This window comes from Dysidea avara, chromosome 11 (genome assembly GCF_963678975.1).
Source record: "Dysidea avara chromosome 11, odDysAvar1.4, whole genome shotgun sequence".
NCBI classification, from domain to species: Eukaryota; Metazoa; Porifera; class Demospongiae; order Dictyoceratida; family Dysideidae; genus Dysidea; species Dysidea avara.
In genome coordinates, this window is record NC_089282.1 from 7,834,957 (window position 1) to 7,853,390 (window position 18,434).

At 37.9% G+C, this 18,434-nt stretch overlaps 2 protein-coding genes across 2 annotated transcripts in view; one reads left to right on the forward strand and one right to left on the reverse strand.

Moving 5' to 3' along the window:
- The window catches only part of LOC136237601 (uncharacterized), a 40,094-nt gene extending 29,450 nt beyond the window's left edge, over nt 1-10,644 (reverse strand). The window contains exon 1 of the mRNA XM_066027809.1: nt 10,555-10,644. The gene's annotated coding sequence lies outside the window, so the exon portion shown is untranslated. The remainder of the gene's footprint in view (nt 1-10,554) is intronic.
- Nucleotides 10,645-15,537: 4,893 nt separating this feature from the next.
- LOC136238790 (dermatopontin-like) lies at nt 15,538-16,861 on the forward strand. Its single transcript, XM_066029388.1, has 3 exons — nt 15,538-15,655; nt 15,707-16,189; nt 16,698-16,861. Exons 1-3 carry the CDS (start codon nt 15,648-15,650, stop codon nt 16,741-16,743), a joined length of 537 nt encoding a protein of 178 aa, XP_065885460.1. The 5' UTR covers nt 15,538-15,647; the 3' UTR covers nt 16,744-16,861.
- Nucleotides 16,862-18,434: the final 1,573 nt, after the last annotated feature.

An 18,434-nucleotide genomic window follows, 5' to 3' on the forward strand; every position in this document is an offset into this window, starting at 1 on the left:
TATAATTCCAAAACTACACACCACAGAAGGCTGAAACTTTGGTAGTCCGTTCCTTGGACACTGCAGATGTTGCTGAGTGAATTTAAGAAAAAATTAATTGTGCGAACAAGTCGGGAGATGGTCACATACGTATAGCACGTGTGTTGTTGACTTTGTTCACAGCTTGTTAACACTGTTCAGTGTGCTTTACTTAAACGCTGATTATTACCTGTGAGTTACATTAACACTTGTGCCATTGTATGAAAATGACTAGTAACATATTATGTGGAAAGCACTGTGTGGGTGGTGATTGAGAAGAAAAATTGTAGCCTACCACTTAGTCTAACTGCTTGCCTTCTGAGGCTCATCAGCACTTGATGAGATGTGTCCCCTTGCAATTTGCCACTGCTCTCAGCAGACTACAAAGACAATCCAAGCACAAGCAACTACACTATACAGAATTAATAATTGTTGACTTTATGTCAGCTACAGTGATGTACAGACAAGTGGACCAACACCTGGAGCAACTGTACTAAATCTGAGTAACATGTTTGTTGTTTCAGTATTGTTTTCACTAACAAGTAAACATAATTAAGGACAAGTGCTACCCACATCACTTGATTCAACATTACTTGAATGAACAATATCACTAATCAGCTGCCCGTATCACACGTTAATTATGTGATGTCCAATTTTGTTTCGTAAACTATAATGTCTATGAACTAACTGTCGAATTGCCACCTGCTCTAAAAATAATTATTATGTTGCAAGCCAGTCATAGCCTTTCTAACTTCTTTCAAGGCTTCACAACTTCACAATCATCTGCAGATTCCAAAAAGGCAATAGTAAATTTTTTGCTTCAATAATACAACAACTAGCTAGCAAGAAAATCTGTTCTCCTCAACCACCTACAACTTTGCCTGTTTGTGCCCCATCCCTTGCCAGCTCCTTGATCCCCCTACAAAATCTGGGAGCTCTGGATGCCTTCTTTGGAATGCATTAAATAAAAGAAAAAATCTTTTTTATTTTCCAAAAACGTGCAGCCTCAGTTTGAGGACTAACATATGTAGTTTTTTTCCCTGGACATCATATAACAACAGAATACATCTAATTCCAGACAATATACTACCTATGAACCATAGCTGTCTTCGTATTTGCAGTGGTCACAGAAGGTGACACTCAATTGTCTAGCTGAATAATCATACTTGTTGAAGCATGATAAATTATGACCTTAACACTCATTGTAAGAATTTCAGGGGCTTTACTGAAGGGAATGTTTCAGTAGCTACAGTTTTACTTAAGTTGGTGCTATGTAAGTGATTTAGCTAGCCACACCAGTCTAGCACTGACCCAACAACCATTTTAACTAGCTAGTACACAAAAAATTTTGGAATTTTCAACTAGAGTGGGGAACTTGATAAAAATACTGAAACAAGTTGGAGTAGTCCATGATAATAAATCACAGTAAAACAATAGGAAGTGTTATATCCCTACTGTGCTCAAGATACCATAACGGAAATGCACAGTATATATAACACTTCTTATTGTTTTAATATCGTGGTCTACTCCAACTTGCTTCAGTACTTTTTATCAATGTGCCTACTATATTTTTTGTGTACTTGTTTACTATTATTTTTGTAAATAATTATTATGACTGGTGAACCCTTGCATACCACATCTGAAATGGTACCTCACGCCCCAGTTAGCACGTGTGTAGATTCTAATAGATTCGATATTGTCAAGCACGTGTTACATGGTGTCAGAAAATGGACAAACTTACGCCGCCTGAAGCATTGAACTTAGATGGGAACATTGCCAACAATTGGAGACATTGGAAGCAGCAATTTAAGATATTTTCCTTGACCAGCGGACTCAGTGGAAAGGACGTGAAGATTCAAACCGCCACATTCCTCCACGTGGTAAGAACGGAAGCACTTGAGATTTACAATACCATTACTTGGGAGACTGACAATGATAAAAGCAAGGTAGACAAAATAACAGAGAAGTTCAATGAATATTGTAACCCCGTAAAACATCACTTGGGAAAGGCACAAATTTAACACACGAAATCAACAAACCCGAGAAACTATTGACCAATATGTGACAGACTTAAAAACAAATGCACAGACATGCAAATTTGCCAATCTGAAAGACAGTTTAATTCGTGACCGCATTGTATGCGGAATTATTTGTGACAGAACTCGTGCAAGATTGCTCAAAGACAGTGAGTTAACCTTACAAAAAGCACTGGACATTTGTAGAGCTAATGAGGCAACAACAAGCCAACTCAAAACCCTCAGCTCAGGTGCCACTAAAAAAGAACCAGTGGATCAAGAAGTCCTTGCTGTCCAAAAGTGACACACAGCTGAATTACGAAGAAGCCAGTGTGACAAATGTGGTACTTAACCCCAACGCTACCAGAAATGTCCTGAACCACGAAGAAACCAATGTAAAAAATGTGGTACTCAACACCAATGCTACCAGAATTGTCCAGCCTATGGCATGGAATGCTACAACTGTGGGTGAAAGAACCATTTTTCCAGTTTGCCGAAGTTGCTCCCTTACAATGCAGCACTGCAAAGTTCACAGTGTTGCACATAATGGATGTGACCCCTCTGACGACCTCTTTATAGGCATGGTACAATGTACAACCACTAACACACCAGATTGGAAAGTGTCAATTCTAGTAAACCATCAAAGAACCTCCTTCAAAATCGACACAGGCGCGCAGTGTAATGTGATTTTCAAGAGCCGATACCACCAACTCAGTTCATTGCCACTTTAACAACCACACGCAAGACTTGTTGCATTTGGTGGTGAACGCTTGAATGCGTGGGGTAGAGTTACCATGAAATGTGAGCACAAAGGAAATATTCATGCTGTCAACTTTGAAGTTATCAACCAAGAAATCCCAAACATCTTAGGTTTGCAGACATGTGTAGAAATGAACCTAGTGCAACGTCTGGATGCCATCAACAACAATGATACTGATTTCCTGGACTTCTGCAGTGATGTATTTAAAGGATTGGGTTGCATAAATAACACTAAATATCACATTAAAGTAGACAAAACTTACCAACCAGTTGTTCACCCACCTAGACAAGTACCAGTCACTTTGCAACCCAAGATTCGAGCAGAATTAACCCGAATGGAAGAGCTAGAAGTAATTGAAAAGGTTGAAGAACCCACAGACTGGGTAAATAGCGTGGTCACTATTGTCAAACCTAATGGTAGTCTAAGAATTTGCATAGACCTACGTGATCTAAACAAAGCCATAAAATGTGAACCTTACCCAATGAGCACAATCGAAGAAATTGTCACTAGAATGCTGAATGCCAAAGTATTTTCAGTTCTAGATGCTAGCTCTGGGTTTTGGCAAGTGATTTTAGACTCATCCAGTGCCAAGATGTGCACATTTAACACAGCTTTTGGACGTTACATGTTTAAGCGCCTCCCCTTTGGACTATTATCATCCCAAGATATTTTTCAACGGATCATGTCAGACATGTTTCGGGACATTGACGAAGTTGAAGTTGTTGATGACCTACTCATATGGAGAGAAACTGATGAGCAGCATGACAAACGTTTACAAAATTTTTTGGAAAGAGTGAGACAGCGAAATCTCAAGCTAAATAAGAGCAAATGCCAACTAAAACTGAATGAAATTAGCTGCATCGGACACATCCTCAGTAAAGATGGCCTAAAGCCTGACCCGAAGAAAACCAGAACTGTGATTGACATGCCTTTCCCTGAAAACAGAGAGGCACTACAAAGATTTCTAGATATGTTAACCTATTTAGGTAAATTCATTCCAAATCTATCTCATGTAGCTTCACCACTTCATGCCCTTCTGGAGAAGGATGTAGAATGGTGGTGGCAAGCTGAACAAAAGAAGAGTTTAACACTGTTGAAAGAGTTGATAACCAAAGCTCCTGTCCTCAAATATTTCAATCCCAAACGACCTGTTAAACTATTTGTTGATGCCAGTTCAAAAGGTTTGGGAGCTGTTTTGTTACAAGATAATCATCCCATCGCCTATGCATCTAAAGCTCTGACAACATGTCAACAAAACTATGCACAAATTGAGAAAGAAATGCTTGCCATCGTATTTGATTTCACGACTACGTATATGGGATGTCTGTCATTGAGGTAGAGACAGATCACAAGCCCTTGGAATCCATCTTAAGAAAGCCACTTTACCAAACTCCTGCCAGGCTTCAAAAGATGATTATGTCAACACAGAAGTACCCAATCGATCTAGTATACCATCCTGGAAAGCAACTAGTAATTGCAGATAGTCTGTCAAGAGCATACATGCCAGAATCAACCAACAGTTGCACCTCATTTGAATTTGAGGTAAATATACTCACTACAATACCTATTTCAGATGATAAACTATGCCAATTGCAATCAGAGACTGATTCTGACTCAGTTTTACAACACTTGATGCAGCTGTGTACAGATGGATGGCCAAATGACAGATCAAAAGTCCCGGCCCAATGTTTGCCATTTTGGACATTCCATGACCAAGTATCTTTTAATGATGGAGTCTTTAATAATGGAGTCCTTTTCAAAGGTGAAAAGATAATCATTCCTAAGGCAATGCAACCAGAAATACTCAAGTTAATTCATAGCTCCCATTTGGGCATAGCAAAGTGCAAAAGACGAGCCAGAGATGTCTTGTACTGGCCAGGAATGTCATCACAAATTGAAAACATCATCTCACCTTGTGCTACCTGTTCCACACACCAAAAACGCAACTCGAAATAACCTTTGCTCCCACACAGTGTACCAGATCATCCATGGGAATAGGTCGGTGCTGACATTTTTGAGATACAAAAGAAGCAATTTCTTGTTTTGGTAGACCACTACTCTGGATATGTTGAAGTAGACCAACTTACTAGCATGACAGCCAATCAAGTTGTAAGTCACAGTTTTCCCGACATGGAATACCTGATGTCCTGATTACAGATAATGGACCACAATTCTCTAGTCATAAATTTCAATGCTTTACCCAACAATATCAGTTTAACCATCGCACCTCCAGCCCATATCACCCCCAATCAAATGGTATGGCTGAGAAGGCTGTGTAAACCGACAAGAGACTAATGAGAAAGCTGCACATGATGGAAAAGATTTACAATTAGCATTGTTAGAGTACTGAAACACTCCGTGATCTGATACCATAGGTTCACCTGTCCAACGCCTAATGGGAAGGTGGACAAAAACACTTGTACCCACTACAGGCACTCTATTACAGCTGAAAACAATTGATCCAACTGTAGTACAGAAAGAACTCACCCAACGTCGGCAACAGCAAAAAATTTACTATGACCAACATACGAAGCCATTAAAACAACTCAAAACTGGCGATTCAATATTTGTGTCAGCAAAAGATGGCAAATGGAAACCAGCCAAGGTTACCGGCATAAATGAAAATGGTCCTCGCTCTTACAATATTGTAACACCTCAAGGACAACACTACCGAAGGAACAGGAAAGATTTGAGAAACTTGGCATCCCCTGTTAATAACAACACTAGTGTTGATGATTTCTTAGATGACCAAGAATATGATTGTGATACAAGTGAATCAGAGGTCGAATCCCCTAGAGCCTATGAACCCCAGCCACCTGCCGCACTGGCTACAATACTGTGACGCTCACAAAGAACTATCAAGACCCCAGTGCGGTATGCTGACCAATTTTCATAACTGAAGTTCTATGCATACACTGCACAACTTATCACTTTTGTTTAATTCGAGCACTGTAATTATATTTTAGCAATTGTACAATTAACCACACTCCTTTTTGAAATGCAATTATCAATTTCATGCGCCCCCGGGGAGGGTGGGGGAATACAGGGGATTTGACAGATCGTGGTGTCAAATTCCCCACTATAGCTACTGGGGCAAAACCGGCTGTCAAATCCCCACTATGTCCCCACCCCCTAGTAGGGGATATGACAGCACCTCAAGGATGACTAAGCGCATATTTCATGCATGTGACTAGTAATAAACCTGGTATACACCTGTAGCTATTAAAATTATAGTGAGTGCGATTTTATTGTTTAGAAATGCAACTACCGAAAATTGGTCAGTGATTGGACAACTGTCAATTGCCCCCTGCAGGGGTGGGGACAAGAAGCAATGTCAAATCCCCACTTGGGGCATGGGGACGTCCGGGGGTGGAGGGTGGGGCATGAAATTGACAAGTGCATAACATGGAAGATGCAACATATTATGTAGAGTCACGTGATTGTACTATCACTACTGGAAGAGTTCTCATGAAAACCTAATGAAAGCAATTTTGAAAACGTAACCCTCTGAAAATGTTGAAACCCCTCTGAAAATGTTGAAAACCCTCTGAAAAGTCAAAAGGCCAAGAATTTTCATTACATTTTCACATACTAAACCTATGAAAATCCATTGAAACTTTGCCAATGAATACTGCCGGGAGTCCATAAAACTATTTTTCATAGTATTTTCATTGATTGGATATTCATTGATTGGATATTCATTGATTTGTCCAATGAAAATACTATGAAAATAAAGTCATTGGGGACACCAATGAAATTTTGACTTTTCATAGGTTTCTTTGAAAATTTCATTGGATTTTCAAGGCCAAATTGTCCAGTAGTGTATATGTTGCACGTGTGTAGTTTCTAATATATTCCATATTGTCGAGCACATGTTACACGCTGCAATCAAAGTAGCCACTATGAAAAATACGGACGATTTCTGTTACGAAGGGAAGCCATCACGTGCTATCGCCAAATTGACACTTTTCTCTGTCACTTTTCTCTGTCACATATCAAAACTCGTGTCAAATTAACCCATACATTACAATTTTCCGTAAAATATTATGTGTAAAATCAATGTACAGCAGCCTATGTAGGTAAGTTAGTTTTTTAAGTTACATTATTCATCATAACTCTGGTTCTGAAGGCGGCATCAAAATTATTCGGCCGTTATTACACACGCATAACACTCCTCTATCCAATGGTAACAAAATGTATTCGAAGCTAAAGTGTTTACAGCTTGCAAATTTACAACAAACAATGGTAAGTAGCAACTTACGCAATTCAAAATCCATTGGAGAGCAAATCACGAATTTCGCGTTCTAGTTAAATAGCGGCATCACACCATCACCATGGTGATTACAAATTTTGTTCAGCCAGAATCAGATAGAGCAATTCATAAGGAGTTGAATAATATCAAGTTTTATGGTATTTGATCGTGTCTAGTGCTTGCAATTATTGGATATACAAAATGATGTAAAATTTATGGAGTTTGTATTGGAGAAATTGAAAAAGTGATCCATCCATCCTGAGACCTTGAAAATTCGGTCTATTTCATGATCTAAGGGCAGAAAACAAACAAAGGACACTGGTAATGTACAATGTTGCTGATAAAATGATTACTGGCTGTAAATTTGATTTTGCCATTTTGACTTTACAAATCCCAATAGCATGTTTCAGACCTCTCAACTCTCACGATTTGGTCGTGAGACACACGATTTCAGCTTTGATGTCACGACCGCTTGCTGATCTCACGATTTCTCACGATTTTCAACAAAATTTCATGTAATTAGAAATAGCGGGGCACCTCTGTTTTTTAGCTGGAATTTTTGGCGGTTTTCTGTGTTTTTGACTGTGTCACAAGTGAATATGCTGCCAAACAGTTTTAAATTCAAAGGTGAAAACCTTTGGAAATAGACTCAGCACACATTTAAGGTGAGAAATAAGGTGAAATCCTACCATTGGTGTTATTACAAATGTTCATTGCTTAGTTTCAGTTGTTGTGAGGTCACTGGTGAGGTGCATTGTCCGGAGAATCTGTGCTGAACACCGAATCCACTGCTGGATACTGATTACTCAAGAAATGAGAGGTGATTTTGATGACGAATTATTGCTGAGCATCATAAGTTGAAAGAATTACGTCATGTGATCTAACGATAGTAGGTTCTTATTGTAGAGTAGGCTACACTGTAGCATAGAGATATTATAAGCTACGGTAAACAGCAGTACTGCACTCACATAGCTAGCTAGTTGTGCCTTTTTAACATTTTTTTGTTAAAACAAATGTATGTGCATGAGCCCCATCATAAAGATGGTAGGCATGGGGGTGGGTGGCTGGCTTTCTCACAACCAGATCTGCTTCCAGGTTGAGAGGTCTGATGTTTTGATATGAGCAAAGATGAATGTAACACAAAGGAGGACACTGGTAAGTCCAAGGAGAATGCATTGCACGTACTGCAGTATGTCAGAAGGCACCTCTCGGGCCGAAGTGACGTTGAACAGTGAAAAATCAAGCCGTAGCATTAGCCATTATTGAGTTATGCTTGTCTGAAGGCATCACTAAGTCAGTCACAAGAAAATTTCATTAAATAATTAATAGGGTCTATCCTATTGTCTATTTATTGATATCTATCCTAATAAATGGGTCCCTGACTCAAAATCCTTAGTATCCCGGTGTGGACCCTATCTCTAAACAAGGGGGTGTCACTCAGGCTCTTGCTGTAGGTCGATCTGCGACCACGGTCAAACTCGAAGTCAACGGTCAAGACCACAAAATAGCTATTACAGTGAGTCAAGGGTCAAGACGATACAGAAAGTTCGAAACCCACAATCAAAAACTATATGTAGCTAGAGTAGCTCACCTAATATCGGACGGGCTCCAATATCGGACGCCATTTCTCCTAAACTACAATGAACATTCAAACATTCTGCACATCTCCAAGTAGGCCAATGCTTCATCAACTTGTGTACCAAGTTTCAGATCTCTCGGGTTCTTGGTCTCGGTACAGCAGTCTTTTGAAGACAAGTCCGAATTATACGGAAAATCGGAAAAAAACGCTCAATTCAAGGACAGCCATTGTTTGCAGATCACACTTGCATTAAATCAAAAATTGCATACCTTCAGATTGTAGGGCTACTCATTTGCTTTCTAAATATGTATGGTTTATTTCATTTAAAGTATTGTACTGTTGAGTTATAGACCAAAGAAAAGAGGCTGTCACTGGAGCAATAATCGCCCTAACTCAAAATTGTAATCAATGCTTTGAAAATATTTTAAAGTGGATAATTGCATACAATTAATCATTTACAAGTTGTCAAACAACTTTTCTAATAAATTCACTGTCCCCCAGACTTAAAGTATTACAGGAATACCAAAACCCTCTAATAGAGCAGTCAAATACCCTAATATAACAGTCACCAATCTTTTGCAAACAGGTGGTGTAAATCAATTCTACATAATGCTGATATACTTAAAATGTGGTTCTATGTATATTTTGTTTTAGAATTTTAGGATTTCAGCTGAAATGATTGACTTTTTATGTTAGAGTGTTTGACAGCTATATTACATATTTTGCTATTTCTGCAGTCAAGTCTGCAGTATTTTATGTCTTTATAGTGTTGGATTTGCAGGAACTAGTGTTTAACAACTTTCAGTACATAATCGAAAACAATCATCCACCTTGTATGCATTTTCAAACTATTTTTTTCTGATTTTGAGCAAAAATAGCTATGGCGATTATTGCTCTAGTAACAGCCTCTTTTCTTTGGTCTATAACTCATCAGTACAATACTTTAAATGAAATAAGCCATACATATTTAGAAAGTACATGAATAGCCCTACAATCTGAATGTATGCGACTTTTGATTTAATGCAAGTGTGATCTGCAAACAATGGCTGTCCTTGAATTGAGCGTTTTTTCCGATTTTACGTATTATTCGGACTGGTCTTCAAAAGGTTGCTGTACCGCGACCAACAAACCGAGAGATCTGAAACTTGGTACACAAGTTTATGAAGCATTGGCCTACCTGGAGATGTGCAGAATGTTTGAATATTTACTGTAGTTTAGGAGAAATAGCGTCCGATATTGGAGCCCGTCCGATATCAGGTGAGTTCCTCTATTATCAAGTTTACGGGATTATACGTAACTCACAAGAAGTAAAGATCTCCTAGAAGATGTTGTAAAGCTCCAACAGGCATTTCGCCGTATTTTTTTTCTTCAAAAAATTGACAATAACTTATTACAATTACAAACAACTATTACATTTCGCCGTAATTATAATGATTTTTCTCTCCCAGCTGCTGGTAGCACGCACTAAGAAAATATTATACTAGGTTACAAGCACAGGTGCGTATAGGAAACTAGAGAAATAAGTGGAGGTCAAAAGTTCGACAAGATACGCTCAAGTCACAGGTCAAAGACGATAAACGCTGCAAGTCAAGGGTCAAGGTGAAATTTCCGGTCAAGACTTTGACCGCGGTCGCAGATCTACCTACAGCGTGAGCCCGGCGACGTGACACCCCCTTACTAAACTGTCACATTTTTGAGAGCTTTATCGTTGTTCTCTGAAAGTTGAAGGGGCGGAGTGTGGCGCGAGACCTTAGTGAGTTAGACCACTTTGTTCAAGTTAGAACATGCAGAGGCTTATCGGGATTTTCTGTTAAAAATGCGCGACAAAGCTATGGGCGGGGCAGAGAAAACAGTGAGGCAAGTAAGCTTCCATTCAAATCGTCGTCATACAAGCATACGTGCGGTAGTTAACATATAAATAATAGCTTACCTCTGAAGAGTAAGCCAACCTTTGTAAAGGCGCAGGGAACTTGGTTGCGGTAGATCACGTACTTTGATCAGCGCCCGCACTGATTTTAAATAACGCCCATTATTACTATCCACAGTGACGTCACGAGCACAAGATGGCTGCGTTATTTGGGGTACTAATGTACAGGCGCCTATAGAGAAATTGTTTTGATCAATGATATTGACAACATAGCTATCTTATTTATAATAATAGCCTCTTCTTATCTTCAGGGGCGCTGGCAAGGGGAGGGGCACAAACAGGTTAAGTTGTAAGTGGTTGGGGAGAGCCAGATTCTCTAGTTCAGTGCTGCATTTTTGAAGCAGCAAATAATCACCTCTTAGTGTCTCACTGTTTCAGATGGTTGTGAAGTCTTATAAGTTGTTTAAAAGGCTCCGAATGTCTCAAACAGCAACAAGATAATTATTTTAGAGGCGCTTAATACGCACGAAGGTGCTGGCTGATAATTTCACAGCTAGTTTGACTTTGGTTTCAGGTAAATAAGTATATTTTTATGAGTTTCTTGGTCTGACATACAGTTTAGTAGCTATTTTAATCAGAAGTATGGCTGGCTCCTCCACATGCTGAAGGGGGAGGGGGGCATTTGCCCCAAATGCCCCATCCTGGATCCGCCATTGATCTTTATATATAACTTTTTTCAAAATTTAGTTGGATTGTTGCAAAAAAATATCTATTAGCTACAACCATCAAGGCTAAACTGAAGAAATTTATGTGGAATCATTTTGTGGATCACTTCAACAATGACAATCACTGTACCTACCATTTTCCTTGTCCATGCAGCAAATGTCATGATCTCCCACCAACATCAAACTTTCAGACATTTTAGTTAAGTTGTAAATTAATAGTTACTATATTTGTGTTTTGGGCTGCAAGCACCAGTTGCTTGCAGACCCTTGGCATATTTGCCATAAGGCAATAATAAATAAATAAAAATCACATGAACATCAGATTTAATGCAGCTAGGTAGATTAGTTCCCTTGTGAAGTTGAGGAACATAAAGAACTGTTTGCTATGACAATTTACTTTTAAATTTTCTGAGGTAAGTACAAAGATCTACATTTGGCAGCATTTAGACCCTAGTAGCAACATATCAAAAGTATTAACAGTAGCTAGTAGATTCATTGATTCATTTGTATAATAGTAAGAGCAGATCCACACACACAACAAAGTCTATAGCTAGCTATAGTGTAGATCGTTGTGATTCAGCAAATGTAGTAATAATTGCAACAGCAGCAAAACCCTTAGCCTATTATATCAAAATTAATATCAAAGAATTCACAGAAACTGTATAGCTAACTCATAACTAATCTCCAGACAATACAGTGACTGCTGCTTCTATTAGTGAAATACATTACATATATAAGTACAAATTTTTAATATAAGTACAAGCTGCTCTGTGTTCTATAGTCAAGAATTCATGGTAGACTGTCAAGGTTCCCAGACTGTTGCAGCATATTCAAGTTGCGGACAAAGAATACTGTTATATGCTAACTTCTTTGTATGGAGAGAAGCACATGAAATGTTTCATTTGGGGTTTTGTCAGCTTTGGCTTTTATATAGTTGATATGAGTGCTCCTGACTGGATAGTGATACCCAAATACTTGCAGCTGTCAACTTGAGACAGGGAGTGTTGTTCACATAGTAGGTACTAGAAATGGCATAGAGCTTTCTTAGAATTATACTGACACACTGTAACATTATATTTGAGTTTTATTTGCCATATATATTGAGGCCCATTCCACAAGGGAATTGATATCACGCAGGGTAACATCTTCTGTGCATATGATATGTCTATATAATAGCAAACACTATCTTATTGTGGAGCGTTTAATGCATTGTGGTATAAGTCATCAGTTTACAACATGGGACCTATAGGATTGTGTCTTGTGGGACTCTAGATGTGACTGGGATAAGAGAGAAGATATTAGAGCCAGTTGGAGTGAAGCCACCATAACTCCCTTTGTACTTGATGCTTTAGTTATTTGTAATGCTCAAGGTTTACAGGAGAATGAAAGGTTATTAAACAACCTGTTACGTTTCCTCAATAGTTTTCTTAATTCAGCTGTAATCCATGGTGGTGTGCAATGCTTCCAAGAGATTTTTTTAGGTATGTGGAGGTCAATGAGTTTGGTGAGTGTTTACTGTGGAATCGTAACCATAGGGAGTTTGTATCAATTTGTTGCAAGTCAACCCTACCTGAATACATTCCCTGTTTGCCTAAAGCAAATGTGCTGTTTGTTTTGTTTTAATGCACTGCATGAGTTTCAAGCTAATGTGTACAGAGCAACACACTGAAGGGAGCGGCTCACAAATATGAGATCATCCCTGGCTTTAGTGATCATGATATTGTGTAATCCCACTGTTTGTGTACTGTAACTATAAATTGTAACCTTTAAGATAGATAAATAAAATATGACGTACAAAATTATTCACAATGAAATTGATGTCCCATTTGAGTTGTACACCCACTTTGCACCATATACAAAAATAAGAAATTATCACCCATATAATCTCTATAACTAGTGTCATCATCCAAGACCACATACCAGTTTCTTTTTTCCCAGCCACAAGTTTGCTATGGAATAATTTACCCCACTTAGCTGAAGATTCTAAGCATTTAAATTGATAATTAATTACTTATTAAATTGTGATATTTTTTTTTGTTATTTTGTCTGTACGCTTATATTTAAAGTTGCACATAATTAAAAACAAAGCACAACTAAACATACAATGGCAACCAAGCAACAAAATGAATTAGCTACTCTGAACAGAAAAATTGGTACAACAGATTTCTAAATGTGATCTGGCCAACTGAGCCTCATGACAACATTCCATGAAAGGCTTGGACCTATGACAGTTGTATCTGTTTCCTCACACCCAGTGAGCCTTTAGCTTGTTTATGCAAAACTATACGCAATTGTTGCATTCTCGTAAGTTTCTGTCATCATTTTCTCCTGATACGTAGCTACAACCTTCACCATGGCCAGTATATTTTTATACAACTGATCTAGTCTAAAGAGCTTGGGGCAGGGGATGGGCTGCACATGGTTAATGCTAACAAAATTTGCATTTGTGTTTGAAGTACTGTTTGTATATTGTGCTTTTTATTTAATATGTAACTGAATTTTAAACTATCCAAAACAGTTATAGTGAAGTTAGAACTCGAATAGCAAAGTGCCAGTGGAGGGGACAGAGTGAAGGGAGTTTTGGGATAAAAAATTAAAATTTTTGATTGACCTTAAATGTAGACAACATCAGTGGCTGAGATTTTTGTGGCTAAATATGATAACTGTATGTGGGCTGACACGAGTGACAACGATTGTATCATACAGTAATTTTTCTGAGTAGGAAAACAGTGACATATTAGCATTAGAAAATGTTGACACATCCATAGCACATGTGTGGCTGCAAAATGATGTTAAACAAACACAGGATATGACACAGTACATGCATATGTTTTGTACAACAAGAAAGTGGAAGTTGTCACTGTAAAATAATCTACAAGTTTTAAACATAAATTGTGATGATCCAATGCCACCGCCTTGATGATATCATTAATACAGAAAGTAGGAATGTATGCAGATGTTGTTGTTCCTAGCAGTTATGTCTATACCCATCATGGGTTTTTAAATGGAATTGTACAGTGAGACATGTACACGTGCACCTTGACTATAATTTAGGTTATAGGTACCATAATTATCAACCAACTGGGGTGAACTGCAGACATGCATGGAATGTACATGTAAATAACTTCTCAAGTTGAGATGATCAAGTGGGCATGGAATAATTAATAACTTTACAACATACAAGCAGTAAGAACCATTACAGTAAAGAGTTAGTCAAGGACAATTATTGCCTAAAAGTGCTAATTTAGTCTCTACTTTAGCCCCACACAATTAGCAATAAAGCAGCTATAAATTCAGTTGCATTTTAACGGAAATGTGCATTGACACCATGACTATATCTTGTGTTCATCAATCTACAATGAATACCATCTGGGATGTGTTATCCTTGAAATGTAGACAACATCTCATCCAGCAAGATAAGAGGGTACAAGCAAATGCTGTACCAGAGTAACTTTAAGGGAATATTAGGAATCATTACAATAGAAAGGGCTTAGACAAAAAGGATGATCACCTGCTACTTTAGCTACTATAAACAGTTAGTTACCGAACTGAGATACTTTCTACTTAAGATATGCAAGTTACAACTCCCACCTTCCTGTTGTACAAAACATATACACGTAATTGTGATCTAACCTGTGGTCCTTTTGCAGCCACACAAATGCGTAATTGCCTAATGCTGACATGGACACTATAGTGTAGTGTATTAGCATTAGGAAATGTTGACAACTGTTTTCCTATTCAGATGAATTAGGATGCAATCATCTGTCACTTATGTCAGTTCACGTACAGTTAGTCTTACCAAATGTATCCACAAAATAGAAGGCTTTAAGGGATACAACACTTCTCACATGTGCACAATTAGCATACAAATATAAAATGGGATGGTAGCTGATGATTAAAGACGACAGCTACAAATAACTGATGACAACTTCTAACCTACTTCACTAACACACTTGAAGATTTTAATGGTACATGAAATTTGGTAAGGAATTAAATGTGGCCGAGTCATTCTGACTTGCCAAGTTATATAACTTGTCAAATCATAGCTTGTCTTATGAGTATAATTATGGTGCAACATAAAACTGTCAGCTAATAGGTGTTGCATAGCACAGTAATGTGGGCAAAGTTTCAAGTGGATTTTAAGGTACTGAAACTTACGTACAAGATATCGAACTTGGATATCTAGAAAGGCCAATTTTGTTAAATCAGGTTACAAATTTCCTCTAAGATTCCAACTAAACAGGAAAAAACATGATGATATCAATTAGCATTTCCAATGCTTCATTCAACAATGATATAATAACTATGTAATATACACATAATAGATGATGGTGGAAACCATACAACATATCAACCCAAACTATAAAATGCAGTGACTAGTAGAGTAATTCACAGTCTGATGTGTATCAGTTATAGAGAAGTTGAGTGAAAATGCAAAGGTATTCACATACGTGTATATAATGGCATGTATTTTATCATAAATCTTTTAGATTGATCCTTTTATCTGCTACTGTTCTGTTAGCAGCAATATGCTATATTACACCAGTTGAATCACAATTCTGCAATTCATTAGATAGATATCACAGTTTTGTGTGCCCCTCTGGCCATGCCATATCTAATGTGTATGGATATCATGATGATGGAAAAGAAGACAGGGTCTATTGCTACAATTGTGAAAACACTCAAGGAAGTGGTTCCAGTTGCTATAGAACAGGCTATGTGAATCATTATGATTGTCCTGTGGCTGTGCTGTGCAAGCCAAACCATTTCTTTGCTGGGGTAAGGAGCGTTCATAGCAATGATAAAGAAGATCGACGTTTCGATTTTCAATGTTGTTCAAGTGGTGGTAAGTGCACTACAAATAACTGCAAGCTTGTTGGGCCAGTGAATGACTTTGATGGATACATGAGCTACAGACCGAATGCCGGCAAAGTAATTGTTGGTGCTTTCAGCTGGCATCGCAGCAGCAAAGAGTGAGAAACCTACATGGTGTCTGTATAATGTATACCATAAACAAGGCACATGCATTGAAAACACTGACACTTCATTAATTGTGCAAATTCATCCCCCAGTTTAAATACCACAGGTGTGAATAACTCAGCCTTCATGAGCACATTGATTTTATCACTGAAGACAAGTATAATAATAAATAGCTACATAAGCTAAAATGGCATGCTACAGTGAATTTTAGATTTACATTTCTTGTATATTAAACTAAAATGATGCTTAATATGGATTATGCATATGGATTTCTTACAAATCCATTCTCCATGATAAACACCTCAAAGGCTTTAACATACATTAAATTACAATATTATTGCTGTTAAATGATATATGTAATGTTAAAGAGGAACATGTTAGTAGTTCACAATACCTATATAGTGACTGCTCTGTTAATACACACAACTGATAAACTGTACATGCAGCACATATCTAAATATCTATAGTAGTTTATGCTGTTATTGTGTTTGTTACTTGTAGGGATCGCCAGTGGTGGTACCAGGAATGTGAACTGCAAGACTGCTGATAAAGCTGATTTGAAGGAAGCTGGCTACTCATAAACAGTTTTAGATAATCTCTCTGTGTTCATCTGTTTTACTTTTGTATATGTAGTCAAAAGCTTTATATAAAATATAATGTGCTAATATCTATTTTAGTGGTCAAACCTTTTGGGTGTAGGTGGTAACAAGCACAAAAAGATAAAAGGGTCCTAAAATGCTAAGCAAACAGTATAAAATGTAATTTGGGCAGTGTTAAAATTACTTGCGATTGGCTAAACTCTCTACATTGTAAGTTGTGACATAACTAAACTCTGCACAGGGTGACTTGTAATGTAGCTGAACTTTCTACAGGGTTACTTGCAAGTCTCTACATGGTAACTTGTATTATAACTAAACTCTCTAAAGGGTGAGGGAGACTTGTAGCATATAATAGATATACATAGCTGAACTCTCTTCAAGGAGACTTGTAATGTAACTGAACTCTCCACTCAATGACTGATTTCTATACAAGGTGACTTGCTATGTAGCTGAACTCTATACATGGCAATAGTAACCTATAGGTTACTATTGCCATGTATAGAGTTAACTGAACTCCCTGCAGGGTGACTTGTAATGTAGCTGAACTTTCTATGGGTGACTTGTTTGTTACGCAAGTTTCTGGAGGCTGACTTGTAACATAATATGTAGCTGAACTCACTGCAGGGTGACTTGTAAAGTAGTTACACAATGACTCGTTTGTTTCTGAGATCCCTACAGGATGACTTGACATTATCATATCATGTGTATATGGAATGGTGGTAGTTTTCATTACATTTGTGTCAAGAACGTTAAAAGTTATTTTTATTCACTGTAGGAGTGGATACAGGGCTCAACAAGGGGGTGCACCATGACAAGTGTAGTAGGTAGCAATGTAAAGCAGGGAGTCTGGGGGTCCACTCTCCAGAAGCTATTGTGTATTTTGCATGTTTGAGGACTGATATTTTTATGTAGAGTAGTTTTATGCCAATATCTAATCATAACAATAATTCATACATTCTATATAAGTGGTCTACATTAATCACAAGCTGTATGCAGGGATCAGTGATATTCATATGTTCAGCTATAAATCTAGAGTAAATTGACATACAAAAGACCAAATGAATCCAATTTGCAAAAAAAATTTCTAGCAGGCTACATAGCTAAGTGTGTCAATTGGTTGGTTGGTGTTGCAGATGTAAGTTTCACAATCAGTGGAGGATTCGAGTGTTACAATAAAACAATGTCCATTTGGCTCCACTTGGCATACTTAGAGATAATAAGTCACTCTCTAGGGTTCCTATGGATACAAATACATGAAAATAGCAAGAAGAAAATATCCTGACCGCCTGGCAGACTCCTGTAAACATTTGAGCGTTAATCGGATGGCTGCAGCTGCCAGGTCCAGCCATGGATTTTTTCTTCTTTCTCCTACTTTTCAAACATTCTTAGTGAAGTTAATATGTGACTGAATTTGACAAAACAAGGCTTCGACGCACAAAGCTTTGTTACGAGATATGGCGATTGTTTAAGGAATCATTGTGTAATAACTTTCCAGTGCCTACAGCTGTGCAAACAAAATTTGCACCAATTGTTCATCTGTTCACTAGCTATCACTGAGTGGGTGTATACATTTCTGATACCCAAACTTTGCCCTGTTTTGAGCAGCTTTTTTCGAGCGGGTAATAATATCACAGATGGT